The sequence below is a fragment of the Mobula birostris genome, chromosome 29 (assembly GCF_030028105.1).
Source record: "Mobula birostris isolate sMobBir1 chromosome 29, sMobBir1.hap1, whole genome shotgun sequence".
NCBI lineage: Eukaryota > Metazoa > Chordata > Chondrichthyes > Myliobatiformes > Myliobatidae > Mobula > Mobula birostris.
The window spans coordinates 11,009,182-11,034,660 of record NC_092398.1 but is presented as its reverse complement, the minus strand read 5'-3'; the positions used below and the strand labels follow the sequence as shown (position 1 = coordinate 11,034,660).

Below are 25,479 nucleotides of genomic sequence, written 5' to 3'. Positions count from 1 at the left end.
CAGAAATTTGGAGAGGATTCTTGTGCATGGGATCTTATTCGAGATGGTCATCAAGGCTTTTTTTCAGAGAGGTGATAGGGTGATGTCTTGCAATCTTGATTGAGTTTTTGAGGTGAGAGTAGAGTGGTGGATGTTGCATATATGGACTTCAGTAAGCTTTCATAAGATCCCTGGTGGTAGGCTGACTCAGGAGATTAAGCCACATGGGATCCATGGAGGTTGTAGATTGGATTCAAAATTGGAGTGACTACGGAAGTCAGAATGATAGTTGAGTATTATTCTGACTGAGTTGTGTTCAGCAAAGATCAGTGTTGGGGCGCTGTTTATGATTATTTGGATGAAAATGTAGTTGGGCTGATTATAAAATTTGCAGAGTTGTGGATAGTGAGGAAGGTTGCCAAAGGATTCAGCGGGATATAAACCAGTTGGAAATGTGGGCAGAGAAATGGCAGATGGAGTTTAATCCAGGCAAGTGTGAGGTGTTGCAGTTTGGGACATGTAATGCAAAAGGAAAGTGTTCATTAGGTAGCAGGACCTGAGGAGCATTGATGTAATGACGGATCTTGGTTCCAAGTACATTGCTCCCTGAAAGTGGCAACACAAGTAGGGTGGTTTAAAAAAAAGATGCTTACAGCATGATTGCCTTCTCTGATCAGCACACCTTGGTGAGTGCAAAACTTGGGAAGTTGTACTGCAGCTGTATTAAACTTTGGTTTTGCCATAGAACTGTGTGCAGTTCTGGTCTCTGCATTGCAAGAAGGGTGTGAAGGTTTTATTACAAGAGGATGCATTAAAGCGCCACCAGATAAGAGGGTATAAAGGAGAGATGAGAGACTGGACGAGCTTGGATGAGAGAAGTTGGACAAGATACAATAACAATGTTGAAGAGTCATGTAGGCAGTCACAGGAACAGACTGGTTAGGGAGAGATATGGATCATGCGCAGGCAGATGTGCAGTTTACATTGGCATCATAGTTGAAACAGAACATGGCCAAAGAGCCTGTTTCTGTGCTCTGCTGCTCTCTAGTCGCAAGATGAAATACTGAGAGCACGGTATCCAGCCTGAACTACGGTGTTTGTGGTTAGTGTCTGGGTGTCACTGGATGACAACTAACAGGAAATCAAGTACAAACTTTCAGCATAGCGGGAGGCCAGTAGGCCCAACCAAAAAAAACAACTGCCTGCATTTCATTACTAGGTCTGTAGCTATGGAGGTCGTGGCTCTTTAGTTTATATCCAAGCATGTTTTAAACATGAAATGGCTTTCTGCCTCAAGGACTCTTTCAGTCATCTGGGCTGCCAACCACTCAGTTCTCCTTTAATCCTTTCATCTGAGCTTAACTCTGTACCCCCTCCCTCCAGGGTTTTCACCCTACTAATGGGAAAGAATCCTTACTATTAACAATACCAAGACATTCATTTACTCTCCCCTCAGCAGCTGTACTCTTCCAATTAAAAAAAAATCTTATTCAGTCTTATCTCAGCTGCATTTGTCCAGCCTGGCAACATCTTTGTAAATCTCCTTTATGTGTTCTCCAGCACAGTCATAATTTTCCAGAGATAGGATGACCAGAGTTGCATGCATTAATCCAGCTGGTGACATATACAGTTTAGCCTAACTTTTGCTCTTGCATTCTATTCTTGATAATAAAGGAAAGCTCCCATGCATTTTAATACAACCTTGACTGGTTCTACTACAGTCTATGGTTCCTTCATTATCTATACAATTTCTTAAATATTAAATATTTCTTAAATTTTCTACCTATCTCTTAAATATTCTCTGCTCTTATTGCACCCCAGGCCATCAACTAGTGCTATTCAAATGTTCGTTTATTATCAAACTATGTGTCCATATACAAGTCTGAAATTCGTTTTCTCCGGATAGCCACGAAACAAAGAAAGAACATGAAAGTCGTTCAGAAAGAAACATCAAACCACCCCCACCCACACACAGAAAAGAACAGCGTCCTCACCATCAATCCCCAAAGCTCCTCCCTGCGCACAAAACGGAACAAGAACATCGACCCCTTAAAACCCCTCCCGTGCTAAAAAAGCTAACAGAATATAAACCCACGAAGCCCCTTCCCTCTCACAGCAAAGCAGAAAAGGAGCAGGCGATTTTAAAAAAAACACAATATAAAAACCCTAAGTCTGAAAAAGTCCACAGTCCATAAACGCAGAAGCAAAATACCATCCTCTGATATCACTGATATTTATTGATAGAGGGGGGACACCACACATGGCAGAGGCCTACTTGCCTTCCACAGTGAGCCACAGACTGCTCTCAGGCTCTTCCTCAACAGAGATCAAAAGAAGGACAGTTGGCATGAACCCTTGATCGACATCTGCAAACGCCTCAGCTCTTTAATCTGTGATTAATCAGCGAAATGAAGTTGAACGTCCGCTTGCACCCCGTCTTTCTTCTCGGAGGCAGCAAAGCGCTGGATCGTTCAATCGGTCCTTAAACTAAATCGCAGGCTCTTACAGTCCCAGAAACACATTTAAGGTGAAAAACACATGTATAGGAAGTAAAGTAGACATTTCTTGGGCTATTTGGAAGATGTTGACCGGGGGAGCGTTGCATGATGGCACCATCTTGATTGGAAGTTCAGTTCTCTGCGTTCTGTTTGCCACATTTTTGCCCAGCTGGCAAAACTATATGGCTTCCAGCAGTATATAGCTTTCCTATTCATTGTTAATCATGTATCATTGTGGTAATCAACTTCATGGCTCCTATATTAAGTTACTGTCATTAGTGCAAGGCGCTGAGTCCTGTGGAGCCCTGCTAGTTTATGACCTTCAAGTCGCAAACATTTCTTCTTGCTTCCTAACACAGAGGCAATCCTAGATCTAGGTTCCACTCTCCCTTGGATTCCATGAGCTTTTTTTTTGACCCAGGTTGCCCTGTGAGGCTTTTATAATAACTTTGTTTAATTTGAAGTTATCACTAAAGTAGGTGAGAGTTTCTCTATTAGAATTAACCATTGCCCAAGTCTTGTGTTGCATGAATATTGCTCGGTTTTGTCATCATTTATGTGAATGTTGTCGATATCCTTGATGTACAAGATACAGGCAACTTTATTTTAAGAGGAGTTCAGTTGGAAAATTGAACAATGTTCAGTGAATATCCTTTTTAATCTAATAATGGTGGATGAAGAAGCTGAAAGTAGTTGGCTAAAGGCACTTCCTCAGAAAACTTGTGCACCAATGTCCCTGGACTAACCACAGCCACTTCACCTTGCAAAAGTTATGGTACTTGTTAATGGAGAATTTTCCCCTCCTTTCCCATTGACTTCTGTTTTATTATGGCTGTATGATGCCATGGTTGAACTCTACCTTGAAATCACCCACCTTGCCTCTAGAATTGTGTTCTTTATCCATATGAGCCAAGTGTTATGTAATAAAGTCTGAAGCTAAGTGGTCTTGCTGTAATGTGTCTGATCCATTCACCGTTCTGCTGATTATGACAACCAACAGGCAAATAATAATTTGTCCTACTTATTATGTAGTTTCCAGGTTAAGTAGATGGAAGTGCTGGAACAGATTGGTTAGAGGCACAGATAGCTAGCTATTCTTTAAGTCTCTGCACCACAATTGGAATGTTGCTAAGGCACAAAATGCCTTTTTGAAAATTTGATATCAAGTGAATTAAATTGGGCGGGGGTATGCTTCCGTGACATTGAGGATCACGAGCAAGTCTGTGGATCATCCATTTGATGTTTCTGACTGAGGTTTTGAATGTTTTTGCACTGTCTTTTGGCACTCTTGTGTTCTGACATGTTCTTGTGAAGTGCATGTTCAGGCAGAGATAATAGTTTCCTTTCTATAACCTGTCTAGGAAACAGCAGAGAAATTACAATGGGATGTCCTGAAGGTTGCTACTCTTGTTCACATAATTCAATAGCTTTGCTGTTCAATATTGCACTCAGAGTGATTAGCAAAGGCTAAGTGTTACCCCTGAGAAGATGTCCTACCACCTTCAGAAAATGGATAGGAAATTGCTGCCAGAAGCGGGCAGGATAAAACTGGAGAAATGCTCTATTTCTCTCAGATATAAATCATGGTACAAAATGTAAAGACTGAACAGTTGACTTTGATTCCATGCACTCTGTTTTTAAAAAGACTAGTTTTCATTCTCAAAGCAACTGCCTTTCAGATTTTTATTCGCTCGATCATTTTTCTTCCTGGGTGTAATACATGAAAATATACATGCGATGAGCATTTTTGACATAAAAATGTTCGCGAGTATCTGTTACTGTTTGGAATGAAAGAACAAATGCTTTTCCCAGTCACCAAGCTATCAGGCTGGATAAATTTTCTACTCCTGAGTTGTTGCTGCACTTTAAAACTAAATGAATATTTAGCACTGTAGCTTACTATATGAAACACCTGATCTAAATTAGTCTGCATGGAATTGCCACTTTTGTTAAACGCATTTTGTTTCGCTTTGATCTATAACTAAATCATTCGAATTTGCTTGCTTTAGATATCTGAATGCCTGTATGCAAATACAATTTGAGTGAGTGAGGCCTCCGTCGGTCAGGGTCGACCATGGCTGTTGCATCGTAGCTGTACAGATACACAGGCCAGGACAGTACAATATGGAGAGCAAGCTGTTGTCCATGTAGCAAGCTCATCCTCTCCATGCTTCTGATGAACCTAAAGGAACGGCGGAGACTGATGCACTTTGGCAGGAGTTGCCAATCAGCATTGAACTCAATGTAGGACTGCCTGAAGGACTCCAGCTCCAGATTTTTCCCCCAGGGCTTACTCCCAAAGCATTCCCCATGAGTGGGTATAGCTGCAAGGCAACAGAGGTTTGAGATCTAGAGTTTCCCTTCTCAATGAGCTGCCAGCCACGACTGATGAGCCTCCTTCTCCCCCCCACCGACCAAAGCACTGGTTATAAGTCAGCAGTAATCCGCCTTTACCCCTTCTCCTGTCAGTAGAAACAGTTCCACCGGGCTTAGTAGTTAAACCGTACGTGATGGCCAAGAGCTGAACATTGCAGAAAATAGTGCTTTATAAAAATTATCTAATAGTTTATTGGGACAATTTTTTAAAAATTCTGAACTCTTGTTATAATTCATTAATGAATAACTCTGCAGTGTCTTTACTCTGGAATTGTCATTGTTTTATTTGATAGGATTCCCACAGTGCATTACTGGAATTTGGAAATAATGAATTGCAGCCACTTCTTACTATTTCTAGAGAGGGTGGAGCTTGGAAAAATTCAGTTCTACAGTGTATTCTCTCCAAGCAGACAGCGCCAATTGAAGAGGGTAAGCATTATATATCCTTTATACATGAAAATAAGGGGTTGGCCCTTTAGAACAGAAATGAAAAATTTCTTCATGTGATGAAGGATGAATGTTGAAAGTTGATTACCACAGAGGGCTCTAGCGGTTTTGTTTATTGGTTGCATTCAGACAAAGCCGGTCGGTGGTTTGGTGGCATCAGCACTGGACTTCGAGATGAATGGTCCCGGGTTTGAATCCAGCCAGCTCCTTGCATTCTTCAACCATGCTGGGTTGAGCATCGAGCTAGCAGCTCTGGCTCATAAAAAAGCACACAAACACAAGGTGCGGAGAGGAACAACAACAGTATTCAAAATAGCCTGCTTGATTTCTGGATATTAAAAGAAATAATGAATACGAGGGTAGGGAAAGTAAATGACGCTGGAGGCTCAACAGTGCACTAGTATATGGTTAGCACAACGCTTTACAGTACCAGAGACCCAGGTTCAATTCCCATCGCTGCCTGTACGAAGGTTGTACGTTCTCCCCGTGACTGCGTGGGTTTCCTCCGGGTGCCCTGGTTTCCTCCCACAGTCCAAAAACGTACCAGTTGGTAGGTTAATTGGTCATTGTAAATTGTCCTTTGATTAGGCTAGGACTAAATTTGGGGATTGCTGGGCCATGCAACTCAAAGGGCCAGAGGGCCTATTCCGCACTGTATCTAAATAAATAAACCCATTCTTTTGATGCTTTGTACATTGAAGTCATCATTGTGGGATATTTTTCTCTCCGGATATTCTAGTCTGGAAACCATAGGAGTAATATTCAGTGATGATAATTGCAGTCTTGGAAGACTGTTATGTTGATATTCTCAGCTTAGCCTCAGGAATAATTTGTCCCAAAATTGAATGATTTGGTCATAACCTCTTTCTTGCATAAATTAGGAATGTTTTTTTCCCAGCATCAATCCAGAAAAATTTGGTTTACAGAGCAGAGCTCCAAGTTTTAATGTGAAGCCACTAACAGGTTTAAAAGTAAACCAATCTGTAAGTTGGACCTGTTACATAAAGAGTACATATTATAAAATATAGCTTTAAAGAAAAAATGAAATTTCTGGTTAATCTGGTAATAACAGTGCTTTCTCACAAAGGGTTATTTGGAAACTGATGGGGAAGATTTAATTAATAATATAAAAATGGACAGGTGAATCAGGATTCATCAGAAATAAAACCTACACCAGGAATTGCCTATGATAACGTCCACAGACAAGAAGATCCAACTTTCCTGCACTCTGTGTTTAAAGTTTAATTTCCAGCATGACTAGTTTTTATCAATTTCAATTAAACAATTTCACTTTTATTGGGGAGTGGTGATGGAATGTGGGAGAAAGTGACTTTTCTCTTTTCTCCTTACTGTTACTATTTTAAATACATCAACATTTCATTTGACTTCCAGCAGAAATTTTGCATCTAGAATCTTTGAAATTTATGTACATTATCTTCCCAAAATGTTATATTTCTGAATTACTGGTGCATAAATTTCTGGCGGCTGTAACATGCTATCCTGCATTTCAAGGTGTAGTCTCTGAAATTAACCTGACCTGTTGCGCCACTGGCATTTAGGGCAGCAATGAAGATCCTCCGTCTCTGGGAGTGTTCAGGGCTTCCTTCATCATGTCAACAACTTCCTCTTGATTTTCACTACTGTCAGTCATGCAAGTCCTGGGTGGAGACTCGGGAATACTCTCGCACTCAGATGCAGAAGGATTCTTAAATTGCTTTTTCCATAACAATTTTGTTTTACTGGTCACGTTTGTTAGCCCTAAGCTGAACCTCAGAAATTGGAGGACTGGCGGATCATTCTTAGTCTGGCCTCTACCCTTTTACCTGTTTAGCATGCATGACCCTGCCAAGAGCCAAAGTATAAAGCCCCGACTCCAGCCAACACAGCTCCCTGGGTCGTTGAGGAGCGCGAGCCTCCAAACCCAACGACAAGGTTGTGGTCCTCCTGGAGGAGACTCTGAAATTGTCCTGTACTTAATCTCACTGATGTTTTCTTGCGAATGCGAGTCAATTTAAATTAGAAAAGATAGTTTTGGTTATTTTGGGGTAACATACAGCACTGTGCAAAAATGTTAGGCACATATACATAGCTAGGACGCCTTAGACTATTGCACAGTACTGTAGTAATTTTATTATTGCACTGTACTGGTGCCGCAAAAAAAAAAAACATTTTATGACACGTGAGTGGTGTCAAACCTGATTCTGACATGGGTCTCAACTGTAGACTGAGTGGGAATGGGGCAGGGAGAGGGGAATCGTGGTTGGGAAAAGGGAAAAGTGGGAAGGAGGTGGGAAGCACCTGAGGGACATTCTTTAATGATCAATAAACCAATTGTTTAGAATCAAATGACCTTGCCTGGTGTCTCAGGGGCTGAGTGTGTCTGCACCCCCACCACACCCTTCCACGGTGCTCCACCCTTGTCAATCCCAGCACCTTTCACTCCTACCAGATTTAATGTACATATGTTTGTGTGTGTGTGTGTATATAGAAAGAGAGAGAGATTAAGATTTGCACAGTACTGTATTTGTCGACGTGAAGCAGAGAGCAAGTGTGTGTATGTACTGAGATAGAAAAGTACCACACAGATTATTGCATGGTACTGTAATACTGAACTTTGAATGTTGCAGGTTGTTAACTACTGTGCTTGCATCTTCAGGTCTTGGCAGCAAGTTTAATTGTAAATTCATATAGCGTTTTTTTTTTCAAAACTGACTAGTGCTAATATGCGGCATAGTAAACATCAGGTAAGCTATAGCTGTATTTGTGGAATGTGGTCTAACAGCCTTTTCTCTTCATACAGTGAACAATTATTTGATGCAGGAGGGACCTACGTTTCTTGAGATTCGCATTAAACATCTGATGAAGACGGAACGCAAGTTTGAAGCAGCACTCCTTGCAAAGTGTTGTGCAGAAAATGCAGAATTTAACAGCAAAGGTGCTTTTCGACAAATCTACCTCACTTGTCTCTGCACTATGGGACCCAATGAGGAGGCAGCAAAAGAGGTTAATGACTTTCTGTAATTGTGTTTAACAGCAAAGTAGCTCTTTGGCATTTTCAGTTGGAGTGCTAATCAATCCAGTGTCCAGCCTTGTGTAATTCAGTGCTACACCAGTGGTCGATCCCTCCATAATTGCCTTTATTTTAATTTCATGGAAAATAATAGATCCTTCATTGAGGTAACAGGTTAAAATGTACCCACACTGATGTGTATTACTTCAAACCCTGGTGGAGGTTCTGAGAAGCCATGTGACTCTTCTCTGGTCTCAGCATTCAGCACTTACCAGGAAATAAAGGACCCTGAATTTGAATATTTCCTGTTGCATATGTAACCACGTATGAAAAGGCATGTTGGGAGTTAGAGTAAAGGTTTTTTTTAAAAAAGAGAGAAAGTTCCTCCCTGTGCCAATTTGAGCCATCAGTCGGCAACCTTGCTGTTACTTTAACGTTTGTCTGTTTCACGAGGCCGAGTTGCTAGCTTGATACTCAAACTCATGGTGGGTTGGGAGCTAAACTAGGTTCAAATTCATGAATGACAATCTTGGAACTATTGTCTGGATCTTAAGAAAATCAGTACATGGGAAAGACAGGTTCAAATGGAGACTTGTACATGGGAAAGACGGGTTCAAATGTTTTTTATTTATTCGTGTACGGGATGTGGGCATCGCCAGCTATGCCAGCATTTATTGCCCATCCCTAGTCGCCCTCGAGAAGGTGGTGGTGAGCTGCCTTCTTGAACCGCTGCAATCTCTGAGGTGTGAGTATACCCACAGTGCTGTTGCAAAGGGAGTTCCGTGATTTTGACCCAGCAGCAATGAAGGAACGGCGCTATGTTTCCAAGTCAGGATGGTGAGTGACTTGGAGGGGGATTTCCAAGTGGTGGTGTTCCCAGGTATCTGCTGTTCTCGTCCTTCTAGATGGTAGTGGTCGTGGGTCTGCGAGGTGCTGCCATTAGAAGTCATTTTATTCTCTGCTAATATGGCCTTTCAGGAGGAATGAAATGAAACAATTTTCTGGAAGTCTGCTCAAAGTTTAAAGAAAATTTATTATCAAAGTATGTATATGTTACCATATAGTACTTTGAGATTCATTTTCTTGCAGGCTTTTACCTAAAAATAAAAGAAATACAGTAGCACTTATGAAAAACCAAGACTAAAAAACAACCAATTGCAACAGAAAGCAAACTGGGCAAATCAAAAAATAATACTGAGAGCATGATTTGTAATGAGTCTATTAAAGTGAGTCCAGGTTGTAGCATCAGTTGAGAGTAGCAGTGATTGAACTTATCCACATTGGTTCAAGAGCCTGATAGTTATAGGATAATGACTGTTCCTGATCCTGGTAGTGTGGGACCTCCTGCCCAATGGTATTAGTGAGAAAACTGCTTGCATTAATTTCCCATATATCTTGTAATGGGCGGTTTAGTATCAGGAAGAATGCTTAGGGGTGGCAGCCTAAATATAAGTTATTAAAGACAGAAGAAGTTTCTTTTCCCAACTTGTGGGGTTCTTTACCACAGAAATCAGTTGAAGCTAAATCACTGAATATATGTGTGATGTTTTTGGGGCTAACAGGAGTGTGGCACCAAAACCAAAACAATTGCTGCTGCCAGTTACCCTACAGATTTGTTGTAGTTGCATGGTGCACTCCCAGCACCAATAATGATGTTCTAAAAGTCAAGGATATGTAATCGATCCTTTAGCAATTAGGAAACATACAATCTTGAAGTGATGAAACTTAAGCGTACTCAAGTGTGAGTTGAGTATAATTGAGTGATCAACAGAAGATATGATATCCGCCATTCCCAAGCTGCAAACTGCCACGAACAGAGCATGAATACGCGACTTATTCCTCTTTCTTTTACCGCACCCCCACTTGTGACTATTTACCATAAAAAGCAAGCAATACAGAATACAATGCAGACAGAGAACAGGTTCATGGCTCCTACAGTAGGGAAATGAAATATAGATGTAGCTGGAACAGGCCACTGAAGTTGGACGTTCAGCCGTGATCCTATTCAATGACAGCAGACTCAGCAGGTCGACTGGCTTGCTGCCCTGATTTTCAATCTTTTTGCACGATACTTCGGTGGATCCAAATACAACATGTGTTTGGAGATTTGGCTGGTTTTGGTGAAATTGAGAGAACTGTATTGAAATATAAAATGCCTTTGAGAGTCAGCATGAGCAAGTGGTATATTAAAAATTGTCTTTCCTAAAATGTGAAGCATTCTTCCTTGTAGATTGCACGTGTTGACTGCAAGGAAGTGCTGGATATTATCTGTAACTTGGAGTCTGATGGCCAGGACAGTGCTGCGTTTGTCCTGTGTACAACGTTCTTAACCCATCAACTGCAACAGGAGAGTGTCTATTGTTCTTGGTAAGTTAGCGCACTGGTGTTTGTTTCGTGGCTCTGTATTGCACGTATTGTTCACACTTGTTACTAGCGTGGGTGGCCCATCTGGCAGGTGAAGTACTTGTTCCAAGTTAAAATATTCTGTTGTTTTTCACAGTCCCATACTGGAGGGGGTGGGGAAGAGAAAGGTGAGAAAGGTAACAAAGGTATATCTGGATTGATTAAACCTGAAATCAACACACAAAATGCTGGAGGAACTCAGCAGGTCAGATAACACCTATGGAAATTAATCAGCAGTTGAAGTTTTGGACTGGGACTCTTCAGGACATAAAATTTAAACCTTTTAAATTTTGTGTCATTAATTTTGAAGGAGAAACTATAGTTAATTGCCTCCAGCATTCTATTGAAGATGCAAATTATATTTTGACTGTGCTAGTAATTTTTAGTTCTTTACTAAAATCGTATTCCTTGTTTCTCAGTGTATGCACTTTTTCTGTGAGTGTTTTGTTGTGTGATTGTCAGGGCCGGTATTTATTATTTTATTATCGATTCAGAATTGCCCTGAAGATTGAAGATGGTGATCTGTCCATAGTAAGTCCATCAGGTGCAGGTATTCCCTCAATGTGTTGCACAGGGAGTTTCGGCATTTACGCTCAGTAGCAATGATAAACACTATTTTCAAGCCAAGATGGTGCCTGCCTAAGTAAGGAGATGTATGTGATGGTGTTCCCGTGAGAGGCAATCTTGGCACAGAGTCCAAGTATTAACTATACTTGAATGCAGAGCTGAATTTTGATGCTGTCGTCATCTAGTGTCCCTCTGGATAGCAAATAGCAATGGGAAATCTGGTTGACTTTAATCCAGGGAATTCCAATTCTAATAAGTTTCTCAATCCCATACCTTGGGTTAGATCAGTGTAGAGCAGAAATCCTGTCTGATACTTACCGATATGTTTTTAAGTTCTTGCTGATTTTTGTTCCAGATGATCTCTGGGTAGTCAAAGCTTTGTCGTGTTCTGTTTAATAGTGTTTGGTTCCAGTTCAAAGTACATGGTGTTCTTGTAGATCAAAATAAGTGGTATTCCAAGAACAACTGCCCTTTATAACCACTTGTGAAGTTGCTCTTCTATAGTGTGGTTTTTTGGCAGCCTAAAACCTATAGATGCACGCTGTCAATCTCGGAGAAATGAACTGGGTACACCATTACATTACAAAGTCAGGGTTTAAAAAATCTACCAAGATGTACTTGAACAGAACGTGCTGTTTTTCCCCAAAGGGAGCTCACCCTATTCTGGAGCAAGTTACAGCGGAGAATGGATCCATCTTTGGATTCCTTCCTGGAGCGCTGTCGCCAGCTTGGTATTATTGCAAGAACCGTGTACCACATATTCTTCCTTATAAAAGTTATCCAATCTGAAGTAAGTAAGATGTCTTTGGAGTTAAACTTTAAATGTAGCTATTTATAGTATTTTCTTAAATAATTTTTAACTATAATCTCGAAACTTAATTCAGTGCTTATAATTTCTGTTCTTCAATTTTTTTAAATGGGAAACGTGAATTATATTGTCTTTAATTATATTGGCTTTTATTTGAATTTTCCTAGTCTCAAAAGCCTTTCAACTTGTGCTTTATACCAACTTGGATAGGGTGTGAGTGCAGTAATAAGCAACTCCAATGATGAATCATCTTCGTGAAATTGGAAAGGAAGTCCCAGCCAGTAAAGATATTGCCTGTTATACTGCTGGTATTTAGGGCAGCAATGAAGGTTCTCCATCTCTGGCAGTGTTCAGGGCTTCTTTCATCATGTCAGTAGCTCAGTTATCGCTACTGTCAGTTGTGCAAGTCCCTGGCGGAGACAGGTGTGGAAGGATTCTTTATTGCTGTTTCCATAACAGTTTTGTTTTACCAGTCAGGATTGTTAGCCCTGAGCTGAACCCCCGAACCTGGAGGGCTAATGGACCACTTAGTCTGGTCTTTTACCTGTTGGTGGCATGGGTGACCCTACCAAGAGCCAAAGCATAAAGCCCTGACTCCAGTCAACCTAGCTCTCCAGGTCATTGAGGTACACAAGCCTCCAAAGCATGACAAGGTTATGGTCCACTTGGAAGATTGTGTAATTTATCAGAGTTAATTAACTCTACGATAGCTGGCTAAGTTTTAAAGATATTCTGTGGTACTCTTTCAGGGTCTCTTTCCAGCCCATACCTGTTTGTCACATTTCAGAGTACACCTGTGTGCTCTGTGGATAGGTTTCAGCAGCTATAAGACTTGTTTCCTTTGTGGAAATAGTTGTAATATTTTTCTTCATGTTATAAATTCTGCCCCCATTAGGTGTTGATGCATGCACTTTTGTGGCTCTTGCTCAGTGAAGTCACTTAACTTTGGTTTTATTCAGGGATCACCAGGAGATCCTAAAATAGTCTATTATTTTTTTGCTATAGGGAAGAAAAAAAAATTAACCTCCCCCTCTTTTACTTTGCAGGCTGAAGGAGCTGGTCTCCCAATTTCAATCGAGCTTTGTGTCGGAGCCCTCCGTATACAGTCTAATGAAAATGCAGAGATGAAGATCTCCATTTGCAAAACCATCGCCTGCTTGATGCCAGATGATCTTGAAGTGAGGCGTGCTTGTCAGCTCACTCAGTTCCTGCTGGAGCCCACAGTGGATGCATACCGTGAAGTGGAAAGGCTGTACAAGCAACCGGATCAGAAATATGATGAGGAAAACGGCCCTATCCCCAATTCGTTGCACTGTGAACTCTTGTTGGTTTTAAAAGCCCACTGGCCTTTTGATCCAGAGTTTTGGGACTGGAAAACTCTGAAACGACACTGTCGGGGGCATTTGGGAGAGAAGGCAGTTGCCATTTCGGAAGATGAACTCAGTGAAGACGAAGCAGATGGTAGTAATGAACTCTTTGATCAAATGAGTAAAATACCAGAGACGATAAAGAATGAAAGGGAGAAGGATGGAGAAGTTGTCAAAAAGAAGGAGAAGGTGATGTCTGAACGGTATTACAGGTGGCTTCAAAATATGTTCTTCTGTGTGCTGTGCAAGAAAGATTATGTTGTCGCTAGAATGGTGCACCATGCGAAGACGCACGTTAGAGATGGGATATTTTCTTGTCCCGTTTGCGCAAAAAAGTTCAAGAGAAAGGAACAGTTTACGCCGCATGTAAAAGAACACATCAAGAAACCGAAGAGAGAGAAGAAACAGAAGAAGAAATCAGAAGCAGCTGAGAAACCACTGCCTCTGGCATCAAGCATGAATGCTCCCACTAAGCCGCAAGCTCGTTTAGATGATGCAAGGAACTCAGTTAAAAAGGAGATAGAAGAAAATGACTACATAATCTTCAGCGGAGCAGACTCCGTGGACGAAGAACAAGGTGATGTGCCCAAGCCAGAAGTGAGTGAGGCTGTCGTTACGCACTGGACGGAAAGTTACCCGTGCCCAGGCACAGCCTGCTCAAGATCCTTTAAATACTATAAGAATCTCACTGCCCATTTGAAGAATGATCACTTGGACAATGATGAAAATGTAAAGCACTTCCTGGAGATGAATAACAGAAAGGCCCTATGTAAATACTGCCGACGCCATTTTGTCAGCGATTACCACCTGAAAGCCCATCTGAAGGTCCATTCTGGATTGCAGCCCTACATTTGCATTCAGATGAACTGTAATGCGAGCTTCCAGGCCTTCGCTGACCTCGTGAAGCACAGAAAACAGCACAAGGAGTTCCGATCCAAGTGCACGTTCAAAGGTTGCAACAAAGTTTTCAGTGGTTCTTGCTTACTGTATCACCATGAAGCTCAGCATTACAGGGAAGCAGCCTACTCCTGCAATTTATCGGGCTGCAAGAAGTTCTACTTCTCCAAGAGTGAGTTCCAAAGTCACTTGCTGACGCATGGTTTATCGAGTCTCGAAGAATTTGAGGCCAGGGTTCTGAAAAAAGGTGGCTCCACAGAGGGTGTGGTGGACGTTGGGTCTAAGCTTGTGACCGCAGAGGAGAAGCAATGTCACGTGGTTGGTAGCGGTGCCGAAACTGTACATGAGAAAGTGCGTGAAAGTGCTGAAAACCCTTCACAAAGTTGCAGCTACTCGGTGCCTCAAGAAGTAAAAAAGGAAAAGGAAGAGTATAATCCAGGTGGTTCTTACTGTGCTACAAGTCTGGGTGCTGACAGGACAGATTCAGCCAACAAGGGTAAGCCTGAATATCCTAATCTCCAGGGTGTTTATTCTGAAAACTTGCTTGTGCCGTTAGAAAAGTTGGCATCCTTTAAAGAGCTGAGTGACATTGAGGATATGATGAAGGCAGCCACACTTCATCCTGAACTTAATAGGACCTTAGCCAAGCACAAAATCACCCCTAATGGTGCAGACAGCTTGCCGACTGTAAATCAGCATTCTTGCGGTATCGATGGATGTATCATGATGTATGCCTCGACAAAGGACCTGAAGAAACACATTAAGGTAGCTCATCCAAATTACTATAAAGCCAAGAAAAGGATTGATAAGCACAGCAGAAGTGTTGTGAAAGTTTCTGCTACAGATCAGGACAAGGTTAAAGCTGAGGTGGAACAACAACCGCTAACGGCGCAACTGCTCCCGTCGCAGGGGCAGGAAGGCCAGTCAGCGGCATCTGCTGATGAACTTTGTGAAAATAAGAACGTGTCACTCAAAGCTCAGAGAGTTAAAAAGCCCAAGAATAACAGGAATGCCAAGTGGCCGGCTATTTTTAAGGATGGTAAGTTTGTATGCTCTCGATGCTTCAAGGAATTTTCAAATCCCAAATCGCTTGGTGGCCACCTCGCTCGCAAAATAAAATGCCCGCTGCTGACAGAGAGCAGTTCAGGCACAAATCCAATAAAGAAGCGTTATGAGGGGCGTCCTCCGGGTCGTCCCGCTCATGTTTCTGAAGTACCAACTCTGGAGGACGTGGTAAGGGCCCTGCAAAAGCTGCAGCTGAATAAATCGGAAGCAGTTCCCAATGAAGTGATGGTGTGTAGCTCTACCTTGTCGTCACCTTTGATAGAGCCGCTCCCTCCGCCTCCGATCTCTGCCGCCGATGCTTCTATGTCCAAGCCTTTAGCTAATGCTTCCCAATCACAGACGCGCTCACGCGAGCTCTTCCAAACCGATCCATCTAAAGAGGACCCGGGGGTCATTAAGCCTTTTGTTTGTGATTACGAAGGTTGTGCCTTTAAGGCGATGACCAAAGATGGCCTCATTAACCATTATGTTAAAACCCACAAGTACTCCAAGGACAAGGTGCTTCAGTTAAGCCGGTTTCAGCTCAGGTTCGCACCGTTCAAATGCCACATCTGCCTAAGAACGTTCACAAGAAAAACTAATCTCAGAACTCATTATAAACAAATGCATAGGTTCAGTAAAGAGGACATGCAGAAAGGAAAGTTCCCCTATATAAACTGTGTTTCTGTTCCTAGCAATACAACTCCACAGCTGGCTGTGCCAAATATATTAATTAAAACTGAGAATGACAGTCCCCGCCTAACTGAAGAGAAATTATGCAGCTCCCAGAATGTCACTGAAAGGCTGAGCTTGTCTCCGGATACGGCGCCAATTAAGATAGAAAAGGGCTCTCTTTACCCTGTGACTGTTCCTTACCAGACTAAAGACTTTAATTTATTTGGAGACGATGAGCACGCACAGCTTGGCACAGTGAGCGGAAGCTGGCGCCAGACGGGAAGCGACTCCGAAAACACAATGAATGAGTCCTTCACGACAGAAGTTGAATGTTCTGAATCTGCAGAATCTTTGAAGTCTGAGGAGATGCATCTGAATGGCAGCATGGAATCCAGTTGCATGATGCCTGACAGTGCAGACGATTCTGAGTCCAAGGAAGAAGGTAGAGGAAGTCGGAGAATTGGCACTAAAAGTAATTTGTGTTATATGCTGAACAAATACCACAAACCTTACCACTGCATTCACAAGGGCTGCTCTGCGGCATTCACTGGGCAACCAAATTTGATACGCCACTACCAGACGGTGCATCAGTATAACCGAGAGCAAATGTGTTTGGAAGAAGATCAAGGAAATGCCAAGAAAGACAGTACCAAAGTGAAGAAAATCTTCAAGTGCAAATTTGAAGGTTGCACCAAACGCTTCCAATATCCTAGAGTGCTGTTGAGACACTACAGTGAGATTCACAAGCTTGCAGGTGGTGAAACAGCGAAGTACCCTTGTAATCAGCCAGACTGCATGTCCTCTTTTAACATGTATGGTAACCTTAGACGCCAGCCTGCTGACTTGCAGTTTAAGTGCAGCATAGATGGTTGCAGCCGTACTTACACTATCCGTTCCAGTTACCTGCGCCACGTCCAAAGACAGCACAAAGCCCATTACAAGTCGATACTGCTGAAGCCGCGCAAGAACAGTAACTATGACCGTAAGCTGAACTTGGAAAGGTGCAATCAGGACTGCTTTATCGATAGCGAAGCCAATGGCTCCGCTTCAGCTGACAAGCCCGGTTTGCGGCTGATCAAGCAGGAACGACTCACCGACGAGGATAGCTGTGGCTCCGCATTGCCGCACGCGCCCAACTTGGGTAGGATCAGTGGAGAGCATCTGTCGGACGAAGGAGGCTGCGATTCTGAGTCCGAAGCAGAGCCCAATTTCGAAAATTATAAGAATCTTGACCCGTATGGTTCGGCACTGAAAGCTGAGTCGAACTTGGAAGGTCGCAGCCACGAGGATATTCAAAGTGAAGCTTGCAGCAGAAAAGCAAAACTGGAACCGGATATAAAGAGGAGTCTATCAGATAATCATTCCGATGACTCAAATGACTCGTCGCCACAGGATGAAGACTGTGAGAGAAATGCATCCTCCATGGCTTACAGTGGTTCCTCAGTGGATGAGTATGATAAAGAAGGAAGAAAATCAGGCCGGTGTCGGGATTATTCATTGAAGAGCACAGACCATGGATTTGCAATGTGTAAAAATGAGGTTTTAAGAGATCAGTTTCCATGCATGGTCGATGACTGTCAGACTGTTGTACTGAGCCGGCGCAGTGTCTTGAGGCACTACAAGATACTTCACAAAATGACTGCTAAATATATTGAGCAGAACTGTAATACACTTCTAGTGTGCAAGAAATATTCTGATACGTCACGTGAGAAGGTGGGGCGTGATTCTCCAGCTCCTCCCAAAAAAGTGTTCTCTGAGCAGATTGAGGACGCCCCAGGTTGCAGCGTTCTCCGGCAACAAAATGGTGAGGTGCCGCTGAAAACGGAGTTCAAAATTGAACCTGATGACGTTGGATCAGGGCTGCAGTTACAGAACTGCGGTGTGGCAAACGGCAACGATGCTTTCCCTGGCGGTGGAAACGTTCTCTTTCCTGGGAAGTCGGTAAACAGCAGTCTCGCCCTGGGGATAGCAAACAGAGGTCCAAGCTTCAAGGAAAATGATGCGAATCGGGCCTTTCTGCCTAAGAACGGAGGAGTAATTCCAAACATCGTGAAACAAAGTGGCACCCAAAATGGCTCCCTGTTCCCCAAACTGAAGCAGCCTTTGAAAAGAAAATTTGAAATGGACGGACAGTCGCAGAGAACTGACTCCACGTATTTGCCTCAGGGCTCGCTTTTCGGCACCAAGGAGAGCCAACAGAGCCAAAACGCTCAGCAGAAACCATTTGACTTAACCACATACAAACCTATAGGCTTTGAAGCCTCGTTCTTGAAGTTTATCCAAGAAAGTGAAGACACTGAGAACGACCTTGAGGAGTCGTGGCATTGGGATCCCCCGAAGCGATGCAAAAAATTTGCTTCACACCAGAGGGAGTCGGGCGTTAACACTGGATCAAATGAATCGACAGTGGAAAACTGTACAGGGTGCATTGCAGACTGTGATAAAAGTGACTCTACTGTGCATAACAGCTTTGCAGCTATCGAGCCCCTAATTTCACAAGGGTCGACTCCATCTTTGGAGAACTTACGAACGATATTGGACAAGGCGTTGACAGACTGTGGAGATCTTGCCTTAAAGCAGCTTCATTTCCTTCGACCTGTGGTAGTGCTGGAAAGGTCTGAGTTTTCCACTCCCCTACTAGAACTGTTTCCAACAAAAAAGAATGATGAACTCTGTGTGGGAAGTTCATAGGACTATTTGTATCTATTTTGCAAACAAATCACCATACTGTAACCTATGTAGAGTGATAAAAGCAGTACTGCAGAGAATAAAAAAACGAGTACACCTGGGGCTTCCATTTGGGAAATGAAACCTTGGTTTGTTCTGGTTTTGTGCATGATTGTGTGTGTGTGTGTGTATACGAACAAGTATTAGGGTACTTATCGGGGATTAGTAGTTCTCACGAAGAACTTGAATGTGCACATACTGGTGCTTTTCTGTAATATACTGTACACTACATCTCCTTTATGTATGGGTTTTGAGATAGTACGCTGTCAATTAAATGGCAATTTTTCACAAAAATCATTGTACTGATGGATTTGTACTATAATTCAAATTGTATTGATGCTTTTCAAAAGCATCACTTGCCTAGTTTGTGGGCATCAAAACAGTTATCAATAAACAAAAGGAAACTACTTTTATTGCAGCAGAGCTTTAGCTATAACCCATTATGGTTTTCTCTGAAATATTCTTGTAATTATGTAAGAAATCTATAATTGGAACAAGTACTGTGGCTGATTTAATTTTTGATGAACTAACTCCACTTCGACGTGACCTTCTTCACAAGTTGACTGAAATGTGATCTTAAAATTGGCTCCAGGAAGATTTTTTTTTGCTGTCAACGGAGTTCTCTCTTTGAGTGTACGACTATGTAGCATACCTTCCGTTCTGGATTTTGTTTCAAACAAAGGACCAAATCACGGCAGTATTTTCCTGTGTATATTTTAATTACTTAATCCATCCTAACAATATAGATTTTAACCTGGAAGGTAAATGATAACTTGGTGTATGTATTTGGAGATGGTGAAATAGGAAAAGAAAACATTGTTTTAGATATTTTGAAATAATGCGTTACTCATATAACAAAGTTTTTGCAAAGAAATTTGGAATGTCTGTTTCAGTCTGAATAAACCTAGAACATTTTGGCCAATATGCTATAATTAGTGACACTTGACTGACACTGAATGCATAGTCATAGCAAAACATACTTGAATGGACCCTGGGAAGCACCAAAGAGGGCTTGGTGACATGACATTTAAGTCTCTAATCAAGTTTTGATCATTTCTGCAGTAGTCCACGTACTCCATAAATATTTACCATAGGGCTTACTAAGGTAGGTTCATCTTGTGGACCTTTGAGTCACAGTGCTATTTGTTCTATAGAAATTTGTTGCTTTTAGAATCTTATCTGTGTTTTGTGATTTCAAAAGACAGTGGAAATCCACATTTAAACCAGTTTAGTACTGCCTGTAGGCATAAGTATTTCCTGTGCGTATGCAAGAATTTTCATTCAACGACAGTGGGGATGGTGAAGGAGAGGGCCCCTGGGAGTGCCGTCAGTTCCTTATTAAAAGCAAGATGTCACCTGGATATCCCCAAGAGACTCTTAGTCCAAGATTTATAGCCCGTGTTTACTCTTTAAAAACTAAGATGAAAAGAAAATGTGTAATTTCCTTCAAAGAGATAACGTAAACTGAAGATTTAGATACAGCCTTTTTGTTTTTGTTTCTTGATTATAATGTGGTATTCACTTTGTAATTATACAATTTTACTTTTTTCAGTACAAGTTTGACTGGAATTCCATTTTTATCCTCCTTTGTAATAACTTGTCAATTGAGCTGTTAAATTTCTGTTCAGTTGTAAGGCAGTTGCAGTGTTGCATTGAATCATGGTTTAAAATCCATTTTAATACAATGCAGCTGAAAAGAATATATATACGCACACTTAAGTTTTGATGAGCATAACTAATAGACCTGATAGTATCTGTCCTAACATGCTTGTTCTGTTCGCAGTTGTGTAGCCTGCTTGTAATGAATTGTAGAAAGTTGTAACTGAATGTATTCATGTTTGTGCCACAAAGTTTCATCCAAAATGTAAATGGAAAGGTAAACCTCGCAGTGAAGAGTAAAACAGTTTAAACAAGATTTTTCATTCTATGTGAAAACTGAACGAAGCTCTTTATTTTGCAACGCTTTAAATAACATTGTGACTTGCTTTAGGCCGACCTCTCTCCACCTTTCCCCATCAAATGGTTGATTGCTGGGAACTTGTCAATTTTAGCGAATTTGCTGTTAATAAACACCATGCAAAGTTCAACAAATCTGTTGTACAAAATAGAGCGAACAGCGGTTGGATATCTGACTGTAACCTTTTTGGGTTAATTCAGCTGGTGGTACTTTGCTTTCAACAACTTGAGCTTGCTGGGAAGAAGCACAAGGGGAAATTAAGGACACAAGAGGTACCGCAGATGCTGGAAATCTAGAGTAATACAGGCAATGTGCTGGAGGAGCTCAGCAGGTCAGGCAGCATCTATGAATGAGAATAAACAGTTGACGTTTCAGGCCGAGACTCTTCATCGTGGCTCCTGATGAAAGGTCTCGGCTCAAAGCATCAACTGCTTATTCCCAACCATAGATACTGCCTCACCTGCTGAGCTCCTCCAGCACATTGTCTGTATTGCATAAGGGAAATGAGCAGTAACCATAACATTTAATGAGATCCAAATGCTGAAGTTATTCTCCACCCATCTGCCAAAGTTTTCCAAAGGAATTAGTTATAGAGCTGTTCTGTGTTGCAAATTTAAGTAACAAGTCTGGAATTCGTTGCTAGCAGGCTGTGGAGACGGAGTTCAGGGTTACAGGGAGATGGTTGAAGCATCGGCTTGAGCTTGAGGAGAGGATCAGCCAAGAGTGAATGATGGAGCAGACTGGTAGGGGATGAATGGGAACGATGTGGACAGCTATGGTGTGGGTGCAGATCGATGGGAATAGACAATTTAAATGGTTTGGCACAGACTAGATGAATGGTCTGTTTCTGTGCTGTATTTCCTATGACTAGATGGGCTGAATGTCCTAATTCTGCTCTGTCTTGGAGCCTCCTTCACAATCCAACTTGGGTAATAAGTTCTTATGTAAGAATAACTGAGCAGGTTAATAGTGTGTGCACCTTCCTGTCCTCCCTCACTTCTGTTTTTCCTCACTTTTTATTTTGTGAATGGTGGTGGATTATTCAGCCATTGGCTACAAATTGAGAGCAAACACTAGCTCCATGACTGCTTTACTGTTACTTCTCGGTTTCCATTGCTTCCCATTCTGGCGAAGGATGGAATTGCGTTTCCTGCCTCCTGCACCAACCCTTATATAAACGTCTCGCGCTGATTGCAGTCTTTAATTCTGTAAAGTTTGTATAGCCCAAGACCAAAGCTGCAAAAATGTTTCCTTTGCTATCCTCTACATTATATTGTAGGATTAGCTATACCTTAGAATTTTTAAGCAGTATTCTTTGACCATCATCTGTGTGTTGTGGAAGGCAAAATATGCCAATTTAAAGTTCTCTTGATAGATATTTTAGAAAGATCCCTGTGGAGAATCTAGCTATTATTACAAACTTAGCTCTTCTGTGTATTAATTAACAAATAAAACTTATTGACACTCTGGGATTTGGGGCCTTCGTAATTTTTTTTTATTTTTGAAAACCTGTAAGTGGTATTTAATGCCTTCATTTGAGGTGCCAGTTTCAGAGAGAGACTGGAAAGAAATATACACAGATTGTAAGCGTGGAATTTCATTGCACCCTGGTGTACATGACAATCTGCTCTGTTAGTTTGTAGTCACTTTTACCAAGATACAGTGAAAGGCACTTTTGCATGCCAGCATTATTCCATCACATCAGTATGTTGAGGTAGTTCAAAGGGAAGAAACAATAATGCAATGTTAAACACAGTGAGGGAAACTGCAGTACAAGCAGACAGGGAAGCCAAAGCCAGTGGGAAGACAAAGGATTGGGAAGCTTTGCAGAAAGAAACTAAGAAGGTCATTATGAAAGAAAAGATGAATTATGAAAGGAAGCTGGTGACTAATATCAAAGAAGATACTAAAAGCTTTTTAAGTATATAAAGGGTAAAAGAGGGTTGAGGGTAGATATAGGACCCATAGAAAATGATGCTGGAGATATTGTAATCAGAGATGGCAGAGGAACTGAATACGTATTTTGCATCAGTCTTCACAGTGAAAGACATCTGCAGTAAACCAGACGTTCAAGAGTGTCAGGGAAGTGAAGTATGTGCAGTGAAAATTACAACTGAGAAGGTGCTTAGGATGCTTAATGGTCTGAGGGTGGATAAATCTCCTGGACCTGATGGAACGCACCCTCGGGTTCTAAAGAAAGTAGCTGGAGAGATTGCAGAGGCATTAGCAATGATCTTTCAAGAATCTGTAGATACTGGCATTGTACCAGATGACTGGAAAATTGCAAATGTTACTCCGCTATTTAAGAACGGTGGGAGGCAGTAGAAAGGAAACTGTACACCTGTTAGCTTGACATCAGTGGTTGAGAAGTTGTTGTGGTTAGGGATGAGATTACGGAGTACCTGGAGGCATATGACAAGATAGGCCAAAGCCAACATGGTTTCCTGAAAGGAAAATCCTGCCAGACTAACCTACTGCAATTTTATGAGGAAATTACAAGCATGGTGGACAAAGGAGATGCAGTAGATGTGGGGTTCTTGGATTTTCAGAGGTCTTTTGACAAGGTGCTGCACATGAGGCTGTTTAGCAAGATAAGATCCCATGGAATTACAGGGGAGTTACTAGCATGGGTGGAACATTGGCTGATTGGCAGAAAACAATGGGAATAAAGGGATCCTATTCTGGCTGGCTGCCAGTTACCAGTGGAGTCCCACTGGGGTCGATGTTGGGTCCTCTGCTTTTTACAATGTATGTCAATGATTTGGACTATGGGATTAATGGATTTGTGGCTAAATTTGCTGATGGGTAGTGTTGAGGAAACAAAGACAATTTAGGGGAATGGGCAAAGAAGTGGCAAATGAAATGCAAGGTTGGAAAGTGTATGGTAATGCACTTTGGTGGAAGAAATAAATGGGCGGTCTATTATTTAGATGGGGAGAGAATTCAAAATGCAGAGATGCAAAGGGACTTGGGAGTCCTTATGCACTGTCTCCAGGTTGGGTCAGTGGTGAAGAAGGCAAATGCAATGTTGGCATTCATTTCTAGAGGTGTAGAATACAAGAGCAGGGATGTGATGTTGAGGCCCTACAAGGCACTTTCGAGACCACAGTTGGAGTATTGTGTGCAGTTTTGGGCTCCTTATTTTAGAAAGTATATACTGACATTGGAGAGGGTTCAGAGAAGAGTCACAAGAATGATTCCAGGAATGAAAGGGTTACCGTATGAGGAACGTCTGGCAGCTCTTGGGCTGTATTCCCTGGAGTTCAGGAGAATGAGGGGGATCTCATAGAAACATTCCGAATGTTAAAAGACCTGAAGAGATTAGATATGGCAAAGTTATTTCCCCTCGTAGGGGAGTCCAGGACATGAGGGCACGATTGAAGGGCGTCCATTTAGAACAGAGATGCAGAGAAATTACTTTAGTCAGAGGGTGGTAAATCTGTGGAATTTGTTGCCACAAGTAGCAGTAGATGCCAAGTAATTGGGTGCATTTAAGGCAGAAATAGATAGGTTCTTGATTAGCCAGGGCATCAAAAGGTATGGGGAGAAGGCAGGGGAAGTGGGGATGACTGGAAGAATTGGATCAGCTCGTGATTGAATGGTGGAGCAGACTCAATGGGCCGAATGGCCTGCTTCTGCTCCTGTATCTAATGGTCAGACAATAAGGTACAAGGAAGGCCATGACATGGTAGATCCAAATAAATGTTGTAGGTTGACAATACATTGCTGCATTAGTATTTTTCCCAAGGATGTGGCAAGAGGAATGTTCAGGTAGTTGAAATGTAGCTTGGGCATCCACTGGTTTTCAGTTACTGGCTGGTCTATTTATGGGCTTGGAATCATGATCTTCTTTGAGTGAGTCTTTCAAACAGCGTTTAAGAATTCAAACTACCAGTCTGGTTTCCAGAAAACTGTAGAGATTGAATTTAATATTTGCCATATACCCTAACTCTAGAATATGCCCCAACAGTGAATATAAACTTAATTTATGCTCTTCACTCTCACTTGACCATTTTAACATTGTGATCTCTGGGTGAATTTGCATTGTATCACACTGCTGATGCATACAGTGCAGAGGTGCCCAGCATTTCCCAGTCAGCTTGGAAAGGGTAAATGCAGATGTTGGAATATGTATCAACAATCTGCTGTACAACATCTGTGGAAGAGGAAGGAGTTGTCGCTGTTTCTATTGAAACCCAGTCTGATGCAGGGTTTCAAACTGAAGCATTGACACACTCGCCCTACATGTGCGCAGAATACAGACATCAGTGACAAAGGTGGAACTAGCTGTCAGGATGAAGTGTTGGTTGCGAATCAAAGATTCCTGAGAAATGGCTGCCACTTCCATGTGTGCAGGCTGACTTGAGTCACCTTTGAAATAAAAGGCATCTATTTCATCCTAAACCACTAGAGATTGTGCAGGTGCTGGAAATCTAGAGCAACACACACGCACACATACAAACACAGTGCTGGAGGCACTCAGCAAGTCAGGCAGTATCTGCACGGGGAAATGAACAGTTGATGTTTCAGTCCGAGATCCTTCGTTGGGACGGGAACAGAGTACATAGGTGAGGAGTTGATATGTGGAAGAGGTGAAAGGGCTGATGAAGGAAGAATATGATAGGAGAGGGCAGTGAGCCATGGGAGAAAGGGAAGGAGGGGCACCAGAGGGAGGTAATGGACAGGTGTGGAGAGAAGGGGTAAGAGGGGAACCAGAGTGGGAA

General features: G+C 42.0%; 1 protein-coding gene across 1 annotated transcript in view; it reads left to right on the top strand.

Moving 5' to 3' along the window:
• The window catches only part of rlf (RLF zinc finger), a 71,659-nt gene extending 50,769 nt beyond the window's left edge, over positions 1-20,890 (top strand). The window contains exons 4-8 of the mRNA XM_072246891.1: positions 5,147-5,282; positions 8,101-8,303; positions 10,541-10,677; positions 11,929-12,070; positions 13,135-20,890. Coding sequence (XP_072102992.1) covers positions 5,147-5,282; positions 8,101-8,303; positions 10,541-10,677; positions 11,929-12,070; positions 13,135-18,762 — 6,246 coding nt within the window. The 3' untranslated portion in view covers positions 18,763-20,890. The remainder of the gene's footprint in view (positions 1-5,146; positions 5,283-8,100; positions 8,304-10,540; positions 10,678-11,928; positions 12,071-13,134) is intronic.
• The last annotated feature ends 4,589 nt before the right edge of the window (positions 20,891-25,479 follow it).